Source organism: Bidens hawaiensis, unplaced genomic scaffold, assembly GCF_021521415.1.
Source record: "Bidens hawaiensis isolate Kalapana, Puna unplaced genomic scaffold, B.hawaiensis_p1.1 tig00013123_1, whole genome shotgun sequence".
Lineage (NCBI taxonomy): Eukaryota > Viridiplantae > Streptophyta > Magnoliopsida > Asterales > Asteraceae > Bidens > Bidens hawaiensis.
The window spans coordinates 298891-311103 of NW_027492110.1; the positions used below are offsets into that span (position 1 = coordinate 298891).

Genomic DNA, 12213 nt, shown 5'->3' on the forward strand with positions numbered 1-12213 from the left:
ATATTAATCTAATCCTGCTATTTATATATTTAGACATTTCAAACGTTTAATAGTACTCTGTATGTAATTTATCATCTTTAGCCGAGCTAAATTATTATAGCATGGAAATGAGCTAAACATGTCATTCCAAACACAATTCATTTAATTAAATAGACAGATTAACCCAAACATCATCATCATCGTGCTCAGTATATCCCACCAATAGCAAAGCTATGGTAGGGTCTGAGGAGGGTAAGATGTAGACAGCCTTACCTCTACCCATAGGGATAGAGAGGCTGCTTCCGGTGAGACCCCCGGCTCGATAGTAGTTTTGCATCAAGCCTTGGACATAAAGCACATAGCACTCAATCATCGGGATACCGGCTGATTGGTGCATGTACCCTCGTCTTTCGGCTATCAACGCCACCACATGATGCCTGATTAACCCAAACACAATCCGCTAATTAAACTTGTTTGGTGTTGACTTGTTTCTTCTACCAAATGACAAAATAATGAAAACAAATGTTTTTTAATTATCATTTTTAGATGTATGAAATGAAATAGACATTGACTTTCATAAGACCGTACTACAATTCACTTTTGCTCCTAGTCCTATAAAACCCTCCATACGTTGTTAGTTCTCTACACCTCAAACTTATTACCTCTTCAAGAAACTATTTTGAGATTCAAACATAATTATGGAAGCATATTACAACCTAGTTCCAAAATATGAAGATTTTGCCTCTAACTTCCTTCCAAACTTCACGTCTTTCGAATCCAACATCTCTTCGATTATCGAACTTAATTCAAGCATTATGTATGACCATCGTCATCCTCAAACACCCGTTTTTAATTTCTCTCCATGTAACAACTCAAGCTCTTCAAATGAAACCGACGAGGATCACATGATCATCAACGAGAGAAAGCATAGGAGGATGATATCTAACCGTGAGTCGGCTAGGAGGTCAAGGGTGAGGAAACAAAGGCAGCTAGAAGAGCTATGCACCCTAGTGGACCGGCTCAGGAGCGAGAACCATGGGCTCGTGGTTAAACTAAACCGGTTCTTGGAGTCACATGAAAAAGTTGTTGAAGAGAATGATAAGTTGAAGAAAGAATGTTTAGAGCTCAAGAAGTTGGTTAGTGAAGCTCAACTTGATAACACATATACCACTTTAGGTGATCTTCATGACGACGATGATGGTTATGGTTATGGTTATGGTTATGGTTATGGTTATGGTCATGGTTGTGCTCGTTTCAGGGTTCAGTCATCCTGTAGATCTAACGTTGCGTCGACGACTTTTGATTCCACCACTTTGCTTTAACAAGTCGTGTTGCTTCATGCTTGTGCTTTTATGATTATTATTGAAGAAATACTATTTTTTTTGATAAAGAATATGCACGATGTTTTAATTTTGTTAGGTGGTGTGTTTGGAACCTCAATGCATATCTTGTAACTTACTAGCCAGTGTACAAATGACACGTTTGAAACTTATATAGTTTCTTGTTTATCTTAACCTTAATTGGATCAATATGGTTCATATTAATATATTGGTGATTTACATGTGTTGTGATTCCTGTTAATCATTTGTTAATATCAAACCAATGAGTTTATGAAAGTAAATATGATATCAAATAAACAATATATAAGAAAGTAATCACATAAAAAGCATTAAAAAGATGTCCTGGGATTTTTCAATGGTTAAATTTAAGTAAAGAAACAAAAAAAAAAGGTTTTTAGTTTTAAGAATATGCATTATGTTTTACTCACCCTTCCAATACGCAAATGACACTTGAAATTCTTATTTATCTTAACCTCAATTAAATTATTAGATTAAATATATTAGTCCCATCCATCGACACACAAAAAAAAAGATAGAATATACTAATCACAAGTTCACACTTCACAACTAGCTAAAATGTATTGATTAGGACTTCTTCATCTCATTATGTTTTAGGGACTATGTATACGTATATAAATTCGGTTTTAGTTATTTACTCTCTTGACATCACTATGTCTTATGATGGATCTTGAACACATAATATGGGTGATCAGAGAATTTTGAACAATAGTTTGGATGGACCAGACTTAATACATATAAATTATTATTTTTTTATTCTTTTTTTAAATTACACTACTGAGTGGAAAAGCTGAGTGGGCCGAGGCCTAGTCCACACAAAGATCTGCCCCTGATTATGTCTTCATAGTTCTACCTCATAAACAAATCGCAATCTAGCATGCGTAAAGGTTGGCATAAAACCTTGTTTCGAAACCTACTTGATGTTGGGCATGGTATACCAAACTTATGAGTACAGACTATGTTTCAGTTTCTCAGAGAAATCATATCCAGACCCTCAATCGAACCAGATCCACCGGAACCAGTTCCACCTCTACCCGGTCAAAACTTGGATCTGACCCGGCCCAGGAAAACCTATCAAAACCCAATCATGAACCCGAACCTGGCTTGCTTCTTGACTTTGTTGACCAACCTGAGTCGATAGAGGTGCACAAATCGAGTTTTTCTAATACCCAGTTTCGGGTATGGAACCGGGTTCGGGTTTGATATTGTTCTAAAAACCATACCCAATGCACTGGATTCGGGTTGATTATAGAATCAGGTATTCTAAACCAGATATTTGAATACCATATTTCTGGGTGTTGAAAAAAAACCCTATTTTATGGTATAGATCTGGATTTTTAATGGGCTGCACTTTTTGGGGTATTCTTCTGGTACTTTTTAGATATTTTTCGTTTGAAAACCCGGTTTCGGTTATATGAAAAACCCGGTTCCATCGGAACCTGTTCTGTTTTCGGGTATTACTAGGTACAAATCAGGTTCGTTTCCGGGTACTGAAATGCATAAACTATCCGTATCCTACCGGTAGGGTCGGGTATTAAAAACCCGGGTTCCGGGTTCGGGATTTTTTAACATCTCTAAGAGCCGGTTGCTAGTTGCTACCCGGTTCACGGATTGGGCTACATCTCAACAAAAACCTTAAAAACCAAAGGCCCACTATAAAGCCCAGTTTTCCTAATGGCGCCAAGAGCAACTTCCACCAGATATATTATTATTATGCTTTTACGTTATCTTTAATTATTCACATTCAAACATGGTTTCTTCTCTATCTTTTAATCCTCCAATATCTTTCAGAAACCATAACACCACCTGTAAAAGATATCATAACCCAATTACAATTACATCCATGGCTAAACATATCCACTTCAATCACGACGGTTCAACCACCACCAAGCTTCTGGTCAGTCACATTCTCACTATCATTAGTATTATTATCATTCAAATGTCATTCTTATTGAAATGGGTTTTACAATTTGGGTTTAATTAGGCAGGGGTGAGCAAAGTGGCTGAGCTAATTGGAGTCACGTTAGGTCCCAAGGGTAGAAATGTGGTGCTGCAAAACAAGTATGGTCCACCCAAGATTGTTAATGATGGTGAAACTGTGCTTAAAGAGGTTTGCCCACCAAGTGTTTGTTCAAATGCTTCTCTGTTAGTTTTGTCAAACTTTTCTAGATTTTAATGAACAATGCATTGGGCTGTTAACGGTTCGGAAACAGCTAACCCAACGGAATTTCTTGTTCGCGTTCGTTCGTTAAAGGAATGAACTTGTTCGGGAACAGTTCGCGAACACAAATGACCACGAACACAAATGAAGAGGTAGGTCCCAGCAGAGCCCAGTTGGACCCGCAAGACTCACCTTGAACAGGGACGTCTGCGCAGAAACCAACTGGATCCGCAGGACCAACCATGCTCAGAGACGTGACGTCCTTACGCGCAGTACGCAAGCTGGTCCCGCAGGAAATGCCTCCCGATGGTGAAGGACTCCGCCTGTTCCCGCAGCTTCGGATACAAGCCATCAGGGAAGGCCACCCGCGCAGCAAGGCTACACGCACAAGGCACTTAGCTCTCAGTCGCTCAGTGTCACCTGAGGGAATGAGCAAAGCCGGGAACAATCCCGCACAAGGGCGGGAGGGGGAATACTCCCGCCCAAATAAGCCAGTCCGTACGATACGGGAAGATCTTCTGTACTGTACCTGACGAGGTATGGGAAAAAGATCTGACTAAAGATACGACAGCTTACTGACACAGTATGGCGAGCAGCATGCTCCTGTACTGTGTCACTATTAGCCGCTGCCTTCTCACCAACTCTTGTCATACCACGTGCGTAGCCGGCAGTTGGTGGAAAAGGAATAGTATACAGCAGGCCTGGTCACTATCAGCCGCTGCCCACCCACCAACTACCAGCAGGGCACGTGCGTAGGCTACTATTGGTGGAACAGGAATACTGTTGCAGCCGGCCACACCTCCTTGGAAACCTACCTTCGGCTATAAATACCACAAATGGTATGACCATCATATCTTATCTTATATCATCATATATACCTGATATCTGCTCTAGCAATCTCTTAATATACATTTATATTTAAAGAGCAATCTAGTCTGATTCTCACGCCGGAGGGTGGTCACAAGGAGGAACCCCCCCTTCTCAGTGACAAGCTCACGGTGTCTGTTTTGCAGGTTATCAGAAGAACCATCTTCTCAGGGTCTCACCCCTCGTGGGACACCTCTACCTAACCCCCAGGTTACCAGTAATCTGCCCGGGGTCCGGTTAGTGTTTCTTCACTAACCCAACGGAATTTCTTGTTCGCGTTCGTTCGTTAAAGGAATGAACTTGTTCGGGAACAGTTCGCGAACACAAATGACCACGAACAGTGTTTTATTTGATTTGGCTAACTGAGAATGGTCAATGTCAACGGTTCGGTCTGGCTGCCAAATTTGTGCTGGTTAAAAATGGTGTTTTAACATTCATATTCATATGTTAATTTTACATTAATTTATTATGTATTACGCATATATTTTTTTGTTTTGTAGTTGATAATTTTGCTTATAAGTCATTAAAAAGTGTTAAATACCTTTAGTGAACAAACAAACGTATAAAAACACGTTATCGAATGTTCACGAACACTATTGAACGAGCATGGTCTATGTTCATGTTCTTTCATTTAGTTAGTCGGACGAAATTGCTTGTTCATGTTAGTTTATTTACTATAGGAATCAACATAAATGGACTTTCTGCTGGACAGTTCACGAACAGTTCGCCGAACGTTTGGTTCATTTACAGCCCTAAATGCATCTATAAGTTAGTGGTTAATTTGTTCATAATGTTCGGTTTTGTAAATGTTTCTGTGAGTTTCCCACCAATTGTTTGTTGAAATGCCTTAGTAGGTTTTGTAATATGTTTTTTGTTTTTATAATTTTTATGATTTAAGTTGCATTGAATAGAAGCAGTAAGTTAATCTTTTAACATATTATGTCTTAGATTAATGTTTTATTCAGATTCAACTCGAGGACCCTCTTGAGAATGTTGGTGTGAAATTAGTGAGACAAGCGGGTGCCAAAACGAACGATCTAGCGGGTGATGGTTCATCCACGTCTATCATGCTTGCACATGGCCTCATTGCAGAAGGCGTGAAGGTAAAAAAAGATAATAATAATAACAGTAATAATGATAATGTATTAACTTAACAAAAGTTAGAGACAATGAAACTTGTACTAAACTTTTGATATTATTAAGGTTATTGCAGCAGGCGTTAATCCTATACAGGTATCGCGAGGGATTCAGAGAACTGCCGACGCTCTAGTTTTAGAACTCAAGTTAATGTCTAGAGAGGTAATAACTAATAACCAAATATAAATGTTATTAAGTTTTAAAAACAAGAATTTTAACTTTAATTGTATTTTATAGGTTGAGGATCATGAGCTTTCAGATGTTGCTGCAATCAGTGCAGGTAATGATCTTGAAGTCGGGAACATGATTTCTGAAGCGTTTCAAAGAGTAGGAAGACACGGTGTTATCACAATTGAGAAAGGAAATTCTGCTGAGAATAATTTACAGATTGTAGAGGGGATGCAATTTGATCGCGGTTATTTGTCTAAATACTTTACCGATCGAAGAACCATGAAAGCAGAATTTCAAGATTGCAAGGTAAGGTTTCTTGATTCTGAAAGAGTAGTATACTTATAACTTTTGAATTTGACTTGAGGTCACATGGTCATGAGACATGGACTAATGTTGGCTTCGAAAAGTACGGATTGCATTTGTTAGAAGGTTTGGAAAAAATGATGTTTTTGACCTCAAAAAGTATACTTTGACTTGCAGCTACTTTTGGTTGACAAAATAATTACAAACCCGAAGGAGATATATAAAATATTGGACATTGTGGTCAAAGGAAATTATCCGATTGTGATAATTGCAGAGGGTATCGAGAAGGAAGCTTTGGCTCCAATAATTAGAAATAAACTTAAAGGGATAATAAAGGCAGCAGCCGTTAAAGCACCCGCCTTTGGTGACCGCAAGAGCCATTATTTAGACGATATCGCTATTTTGACCGGAGGTAAGTCAAATGTTGACTAATGCTGGCTAATGATGGATGGTATCTGATATAGTTTTTGACTTTTTGTAGGGACGGTGATCAGGGATGATGCGGGTTTGACCCTCGACCGGGTCAAAGAGGATATGTTTGGAACCGCTACTAAGGTTGTAATTACTAAAGACTCGACATTAATAGTTACTGATGGTACCACTCAAGCCGCTGTCAAGAAACGTGTCAATCAAATTCAAAGGCTTGTTGAGGTTCTCGTTTAATTTATGCAAATATTTTGCAAAAGTTATAAGTTGACTTTAAAAGTCAAAAGTCATTCTATTTTGCAGAATACTGAAGAAAATTTCCAAAAGAAAATTCTTAACGAACGCATTGCTCGGTTATCAGGAGGAATTGCCATTATTAAAGTATAAGCTCGGTACACTTGAAATTTAGTAATATTTCTGCATTTTTTGCAATTTGACAGTTAAAATTTAATAAAATTGTGATTAGGTTGGAGCTCAAACACAAGTTGAATTGAAGGATAAACAATTAAGGATGGAAGATGCAGTTAATGCTACCAAGGTAGGTTGACTATTAACTTAATCATGGTCAACTTGTTGACTTTCTGTTGCTGATGATCTCAAACCTTTCACATTTTTATCAAGGCTGCTATCGAGGAAGGTGTGGTAGTTGGTGGCGGTTGTTGTCTTTTAAGGCTATCTTTAAAGATAAACGAAATTAAAAAACTTATGGATAATGAGGAACAGAAGGTAATCTCTAATCTCACAAACATCTTTACATTTTAACATTTTGTTAATGTTATTTAATAAACTTTTTTTATATAAATATTAAGATAGGAGCCGAAATATTCAAAAGAGCATTGGAATATCCTGCAAGGCAGATAGCCAAAAACGCTGGTGTCAACGGTAGTGTTGTTATAGAGAAGGTATGCCATATTACCATCCCTATGTTATAACTATTTTTTAAATATTTACAAGTTTTTTTATTTGGTTTTAGGTTTTATCGAATGATGATATTAGATATGGGTATAATGCTGCAAGAAACCAGTATGAAGATTTGATGTCTGTTGGTATTATAGACCCAACAAAAGTGGTACGATGTTGTATAGAACATGCTGCATCGGTTGCAAAGACGTTTATAACCTCGGATGCTGTTGTGATTGACATTGATGGACTGGTGGTTGAAGGAATGCGACCACCAAAGCCCATGCCAATGCCAATGCCAACATCGGGTAATATAGGAACGGGCCTGATGGGTTTTTGAGATCTTTGTCGATTAATTCGACTGTTTTATGAAATTGTTCGCGACTGTGAACTATGAACTGAGAATTCTTTCAATCGAGAACACGAATCTTACAAGAGGATTTAAAGAATGCATCGACGAGGCGCCTATTTATTGTTTCGATACTTTGACGTGATCCAGTTTTGTTGGGAATCCAAGTAGTGAACAAAGTTTCCAAGGTGTAAGATTTGTTGTCTAATGTGTAACATTTGGTATATAGTAAACATGACATGATTTGAAGGAATTTACAGCCAAATATGAAGTTTTATAATATTAAAGAGTTAATTTGAGATCTCTAGGCAACTTTTTAGAATTTATATTATTATATACACGTGCTACATCAAAAGATGTATAAAAAGGTAAAAAAAAACTATAGCTAATAATAGAGAGAATTAGCAACCAAGTTTCATTGCTATTTTCACTAATGTGGTTTAAACCTTTACTCAATCATAAAACCAACTCAAACTTTATTAACTTCAATGATCATATCATCATAATATCATATCGTAAATCTGTCACAGACTAGACTTGAACTATCAATAAAAAATTTATCATCAAATACCTTATATTTAACTACTAAAGTTTTAATATTTTCAGTCATTGAATCAATTCAAAACAAAGTAACTTAAATGGAAAAAAAAGAGTTTATAAAACTTAATCATAAACTAGAAAATAAAAAAAGCAGAGCTAAGGTTCAGGCTTTAGTTGTAACGGTGCACCACTTAAAACAGATGGACGACTCATGGCTGCTCTTAAATCAGCATCTGGTGCTGCAAACGGCTTGACCGATGAGCAAAGAGGTTCAGGACCATCAGCAGCAATTCTTTTGCATAAAGCATCACAGTTACTAATCACTTCAGTTAACCTTCCTTTCAATTCCCCAAGTTCCACCTGTAACTCATGAACTGATTGCAGCATTAGCAAAAATAATCATTTTACAAATATGTTAAATAGCCACATAGGATACCTCCCGATAAGTGAGTGGATGTTGCCTTCATTGCAGAAACCGAGTAATTATATCGTTTAAGAAGTTTTAGTGCCAAAGCATCTGCAACTTCTATCTTGTTTTCTATTTCTTCCTGCAAATTAAAACCATTGACCAACAGATGGTTAAACTTTATCCAACATGATTTTATTACGTTAAAGACAGACAAACCTGTCTTTTGTTGATGTTTTGAGCTTGTGTTTCTTGCAATTCTTGGTACACTGAAAAGAGTTCTAGTAGGACCTTTGGATCTACAATGCCTGTATTAGATGATTTTCTGACCAAAAGATCAGTCAAACTGCTATCTGTTGACGACGCAGATGGTAATATAGGAGATACCTGATTGAAAAATTAATTCGCATTGTAGAGCCTTTTAAGGATATGATCTGATGAATGAAAAAAAACTCACAATTTGAAGGGATTTAAGCTTCTCCAGAAGAGGATCCACGTGTTTTGATCGCTCGGAGACGGTGGTGATTCCATCGTCGCTAATCTTCTTCTTGAACCAAAATAAACTAAAATAATTAGTGTTAATAAAATGACTTTGGTAAGAGTGAGTGCGTGAGTTAGTTAGTTACCTGTGGATTTGTATTTGTGAGAGCTGATTCCGATGACCCCATCGCTGCCTGCCGCCGAAATAGCCCCGTTCAGGGTTTCGCTTTCTGTCGTTTAATTACCTACCCTCTTTATAAAATTAAAATTAAAAAGTTACAAATAGTTATATAAAATTATAGATGGATAATAAATATTCCCCCTTTAATCACCTTCATATCATCAGTGCTTTAACTTTAACAATTTCTACTACTGGGAATTGAAATTAGGGTTCATACCAACAAAATTAAAATTGAAAATTAGGGTTCATACGGACAAAATTAAAATTGAAAATTAGGGTTCATACGGACAAAATTAAAATTGAAAATTAGGGTTCATACCAACAAAATTAAAATTGAAATTAGGGTTCATACCAAGAAGAGTAATGGCCGAATGTCTGTCGAGAAGGAAGCCAAAATCAGTGACGAATACAATTAGGGCTTCAGACGAGAAGAAAACAATTATTAATCTGTTATCACATTCATCTATTCTATTTTAATAATCATAAATAAATAGGCTATCATATATAATATTTTCCCATGTGGATCTTCATTTTTAATAATTAAATTCGACTTCAAAATTTTACAAACAAGTTGTACCTGGTGCAATTCTACCTGTATCAACGGGTGTGCATCAACCCGGACAAAACAAACCGATATAATCAAACCAAATAAAAAAGTAACAGGCTTGGTTTTAGTATACATAAAAACCGAACCAAACTGAAGAAACACTAACCGGACCCCGGGCAGACTACTGGTAACCTGGGGGTTGGATAGCTGTTTCCCACGAGGGGTTAGACCCTTCGAAGATGGTTCTTCTGATAACCTGCAAAACAGACACCGTGAGCTCGTCACTGAGAAGGGGGGGGGTTCCTCCTTGTGACCACCCTCCGGCGTGAGAATCAGACTAGATTGCTCTTTAAATATGAAAGTATATTAAGAGATTGCTAGAGCAGATATCAGGTATAATACAATAATAATGTAGTAAGATATGTTGTGTCCAGATGATCATACCATTTGGGGTATTTATAGCCGAAGGTAGGTTTCCAAGGAGGTATGGCCGGCTGCAACAGTGTTCCTGTTCATCAACAGTAGCCTACGCACGTGCCCTGCTGGTAGTTGGTGGGTAGGCAGCGGCTGATGGTGACCAGGCCTGCTGTATACTGTTCCCTTTCCACCAACTGCCGGCTACGCACGTGGTATGAGTAGTTGGTGAGTAGGCAGCGGCTAATAGTGATACAGTACAGGAGCATGCTGCTCGCCATACTGTATCAGTGAGCTGTCGTATCTCTGATCAGATCTTTCGCCCATACCTCGTCAGGTACAGTAAAAGGTCCTTCAGTATACGGACTGGCTTATTTGGGCGGGAGTATTCCCCCTCCCGCCTCTGTGCGGGATTGCTCCCGGCTTGGCTCATTCCTTCAGGTGACACTGAATGATCGAGAGCTAAGTGCCTTGTGCGTGTAGCCATGCTGCGCGGGTGGCCTTCCCTAATGGCTTGTATCCGAGGCTGCGGGGACAGGCGGAGTCCTTCACCATTGGGAGGCATTTCCTGCGGGACCAGCTTGCGTACTGCGCGTAAGGACGTCACGTCTCTGAGCATGGTTGGTCCTGCGGATCCAGTTGGTCTCTGCGCAGACGTCCCTGTTTAAGGTGAGTCTTGCGGGTCCAACTGGGCTCTGCTGGGACCTACCTCTTCAAGTCCCCCCAGTCCAATGTTCTTCTCATGAGTGTTTAATAAAGTGAGGTGAACTTTTGGACTTGAGCAAAGGGTTTTGAAAAGGGTTTTGTAAGGTTTTCCATGGGGATTCTTTCCGCGGAAGTCCTTGTCACTTGCAGAAATTCCCGAGTTTCCTGCTTGGTCTTTGGGTATGATGCGGGTAGGTCTGTAACCTCCTCGCAAGTCAGGAGCATTGAGTCCCAGTTGTATGTATTTTCCATGAGGTTTTGGTAGTTTTGAACATAGTGATCAGTTATGTTAAGACCACCAATTCCATCCTGGAGCTTCAAACAACGTAGTTCTCGATGTTCCCGCTATGCGGGGATGTTATTTCCGTTTCCGCAAGCATTGTCCAGAAGATCCTTCTTGGTTTCAATTCCCAGCGGAGCGTTAGGTATGTGAAGGGTTTTGCCTTAACTGTACCTGCGCTCGTCTTACGGTTACTTTACTTCCAAGGTATTCCTGGCGTCAATTCCCTGCGGGTGCTAGGTATGTGAAGGGTTTTGCCTTTACACTGTACCCGCACCCGTCTTATAGTTACTTGGTTGCCGAGGTACTTGGCTTCAATTCCCTGCGGGTGCTAGGTATGTGAAGGGTTTTGCCTTAACACTGTACCCGCATCCGTCTTACGGTTACTTGTTCACCAAGGTTTTCTTGGCTTCAATTCCCTGCGGGTGCTAGGTATGTGAAGGGTTTTGCCTTGACACTGTACCCGCATCCGTCTTACGGTTACTTGCTTGCCAAGGGGTAAGGGGTATTTTCCCGCTTACTTTTTAATATTTTCGAATTTTGAATTTTGAAATTCGAAGAGTTGGTGAAAAGACCAGAACAGTCCAAACCTCTGAAACGTCGTGCGACGGTTTCTTCTGACTGTGTCAGGACGTGCAGGAAGTTATGGTGACGTGACAGAACATGGTCATTCCAGACGCTTTTCCTGGCGCGTGGGCACGATTTTTCGGGCGCGTGGCCGCGAAATTACTGGCACACGTCCTGTCAACGGCTGTTGCCAGCCTGCTTTTTGCCACGTGTCATAGTTTCATTGCACCTTCGATTTCTCTCTCCTCCGCATTAAATTCACCGCATTAATTGCGATTAGTATATAAAGGGGGAGAGGCCTCTTTGTAATCCACACTTTCACCTCTTCTTCTTCTTCTTAGTGATTTCCGGCAAATACTCCCCTTTTTCAGGCAAGCATTTTCCCGAAATCACTCTTCTTTCTGCAAAAATGTCTTCTCATGATGCTGAAGCTGTAGCCGAT

General features: G+C 39.3%; 3 protein-coding genes across 4 annotated transcripts; 2 read left to right on the forward strand and 1 right to left on the reverse strand.

Annotated features, from left to right (window-relative positions):
• Positions 1-547: 547 nt before the first annotated feature.
• On the forward strand, positions 548-1496 carry LOC143543485 (transcriptional activator TAF-1-like). Its single transcript, XM_077035796.1, has one exon. It carries the CDS (start codon positions 678-680, stop codon positions 1299-1301), a length of 624 nt encoding a protein of 207 aa, XP_076891911.1. The 5' UTR covers positions 548-677; the 3' UTR covers positions 1302-1496.
• Positions 1497-3087: 1591 nt separating this feature from the next.
• LOC143543505 (chaperonin 60 subunit beta 4, chloroplastic-like) lies at positions 3088-7971 on the forward strand. Its single transcript, XM_077035816.1, has 12 exons — positions 3088-3234; positions 3322-3447; positions 5331-5468; positions 5569-5664; positions 5740-5979; positions 6154-6388; positions 6458-6627; positions 6706-6783; positions 6869-6940; positions 7024-7128; positions 7212-7304; positions 7376-7971. The coding sequence occupies exons 1-12, from the start codon at positions 3088-3090 to the stop codon at positions 7640-7642; spliced, it is 1767 nt and encodes a 588-aa protein (XP_076891931.1). The 3' UTR covers positions 7643-7971.
• A 245-nt stretch (positions 7972-8216) lies between these two features.
• Positions 8217-9680, reverse strand: LOC143543486 (uncharacterized). 2 transcript variants are annotated; one of them, XM_077035798.1, is made up of 6 exons: positions 9663-9680; positions 9224-9327; positions 9055-9141; positions 8817-8984; positions 8628-8739; positions 8217-8565 (listed from the first exon to the last, which is right to left on the reverse strand). In XM_077035798.1, exons 2-6 carry the CDS (start codon positions 9263-9265, stop codon positions 8348-8350), a joined length of 627 nt encoding a protein of 208 aa, XP_076891913.1. In that variant the 5' UTR covers positions 9266-9327; positions 9663-9680; the 3' UTR covers positions 8217-8347. The 2 variants fall into 2 exon arrangements, with proteins under 2 accessions (XP_076891913.1, XP_076891912.1); XM_077035797.1 differs by lacking the exon at positions 9663-9680 and having other exon boundaries at positions 9055-9144.
• Between the last annotated feature and the right edge of the window lie 2533 nt (positions 9681-12213).

Excerpts from the sequence above, each read along its gene's own strand:
- LOC143543505 (XM_077035816.1), top strand. The coding sequence starts at position 3,088 with ATGGTTTCTTCTCTATCTTTTAATCCTCCAATATCTTTCAGAAACCAT. Across the intron at positions 5,980-6,153 it reads CAGAATTTCAAGATTGCAAG|CTACTTTTGGTTGACAAAAT; the intron begins GTAAGGTTTCTT and ends TTTGACTTGCAG. Across the intron at positions 6,784-6,868 it reads GAGGAATTGCCATTATTAAA|GTTGGAGCTCAAACACAAGT; the intron begins GTATAAGCTCGG and ends AATTGTGATTAG.
- LOC143543485 (XM_077035796.1), top strand. The coding sequence starts at position 678 with ATGGAAGCATATTACAACCTAGTTCCAAAATATGAAGATTTTGCCTCT.
- LOC143543486 (XM_077035797.1), bottom strand. The coding sequence starts at position 9,265 with ATGGGGTCATCGGAATCAGCTCTCACAAATACAAATCCACAG. Across the intron at positions 9,145-9,223 it reads TCACAAATACAAATCCACAG|AAGAAGATTAGCGACGATGG; the intron begins GTAACTAACTAA and ends TTTTGGTTCAAG. Across the intron at positions 8,740-8,816 it reads AAAACATCAACAAAAGACAG|GAAGAAATAGAAAACAAGAT; the intron begins GTTTGTCTGTCT and ends TTTAATTTGCAG.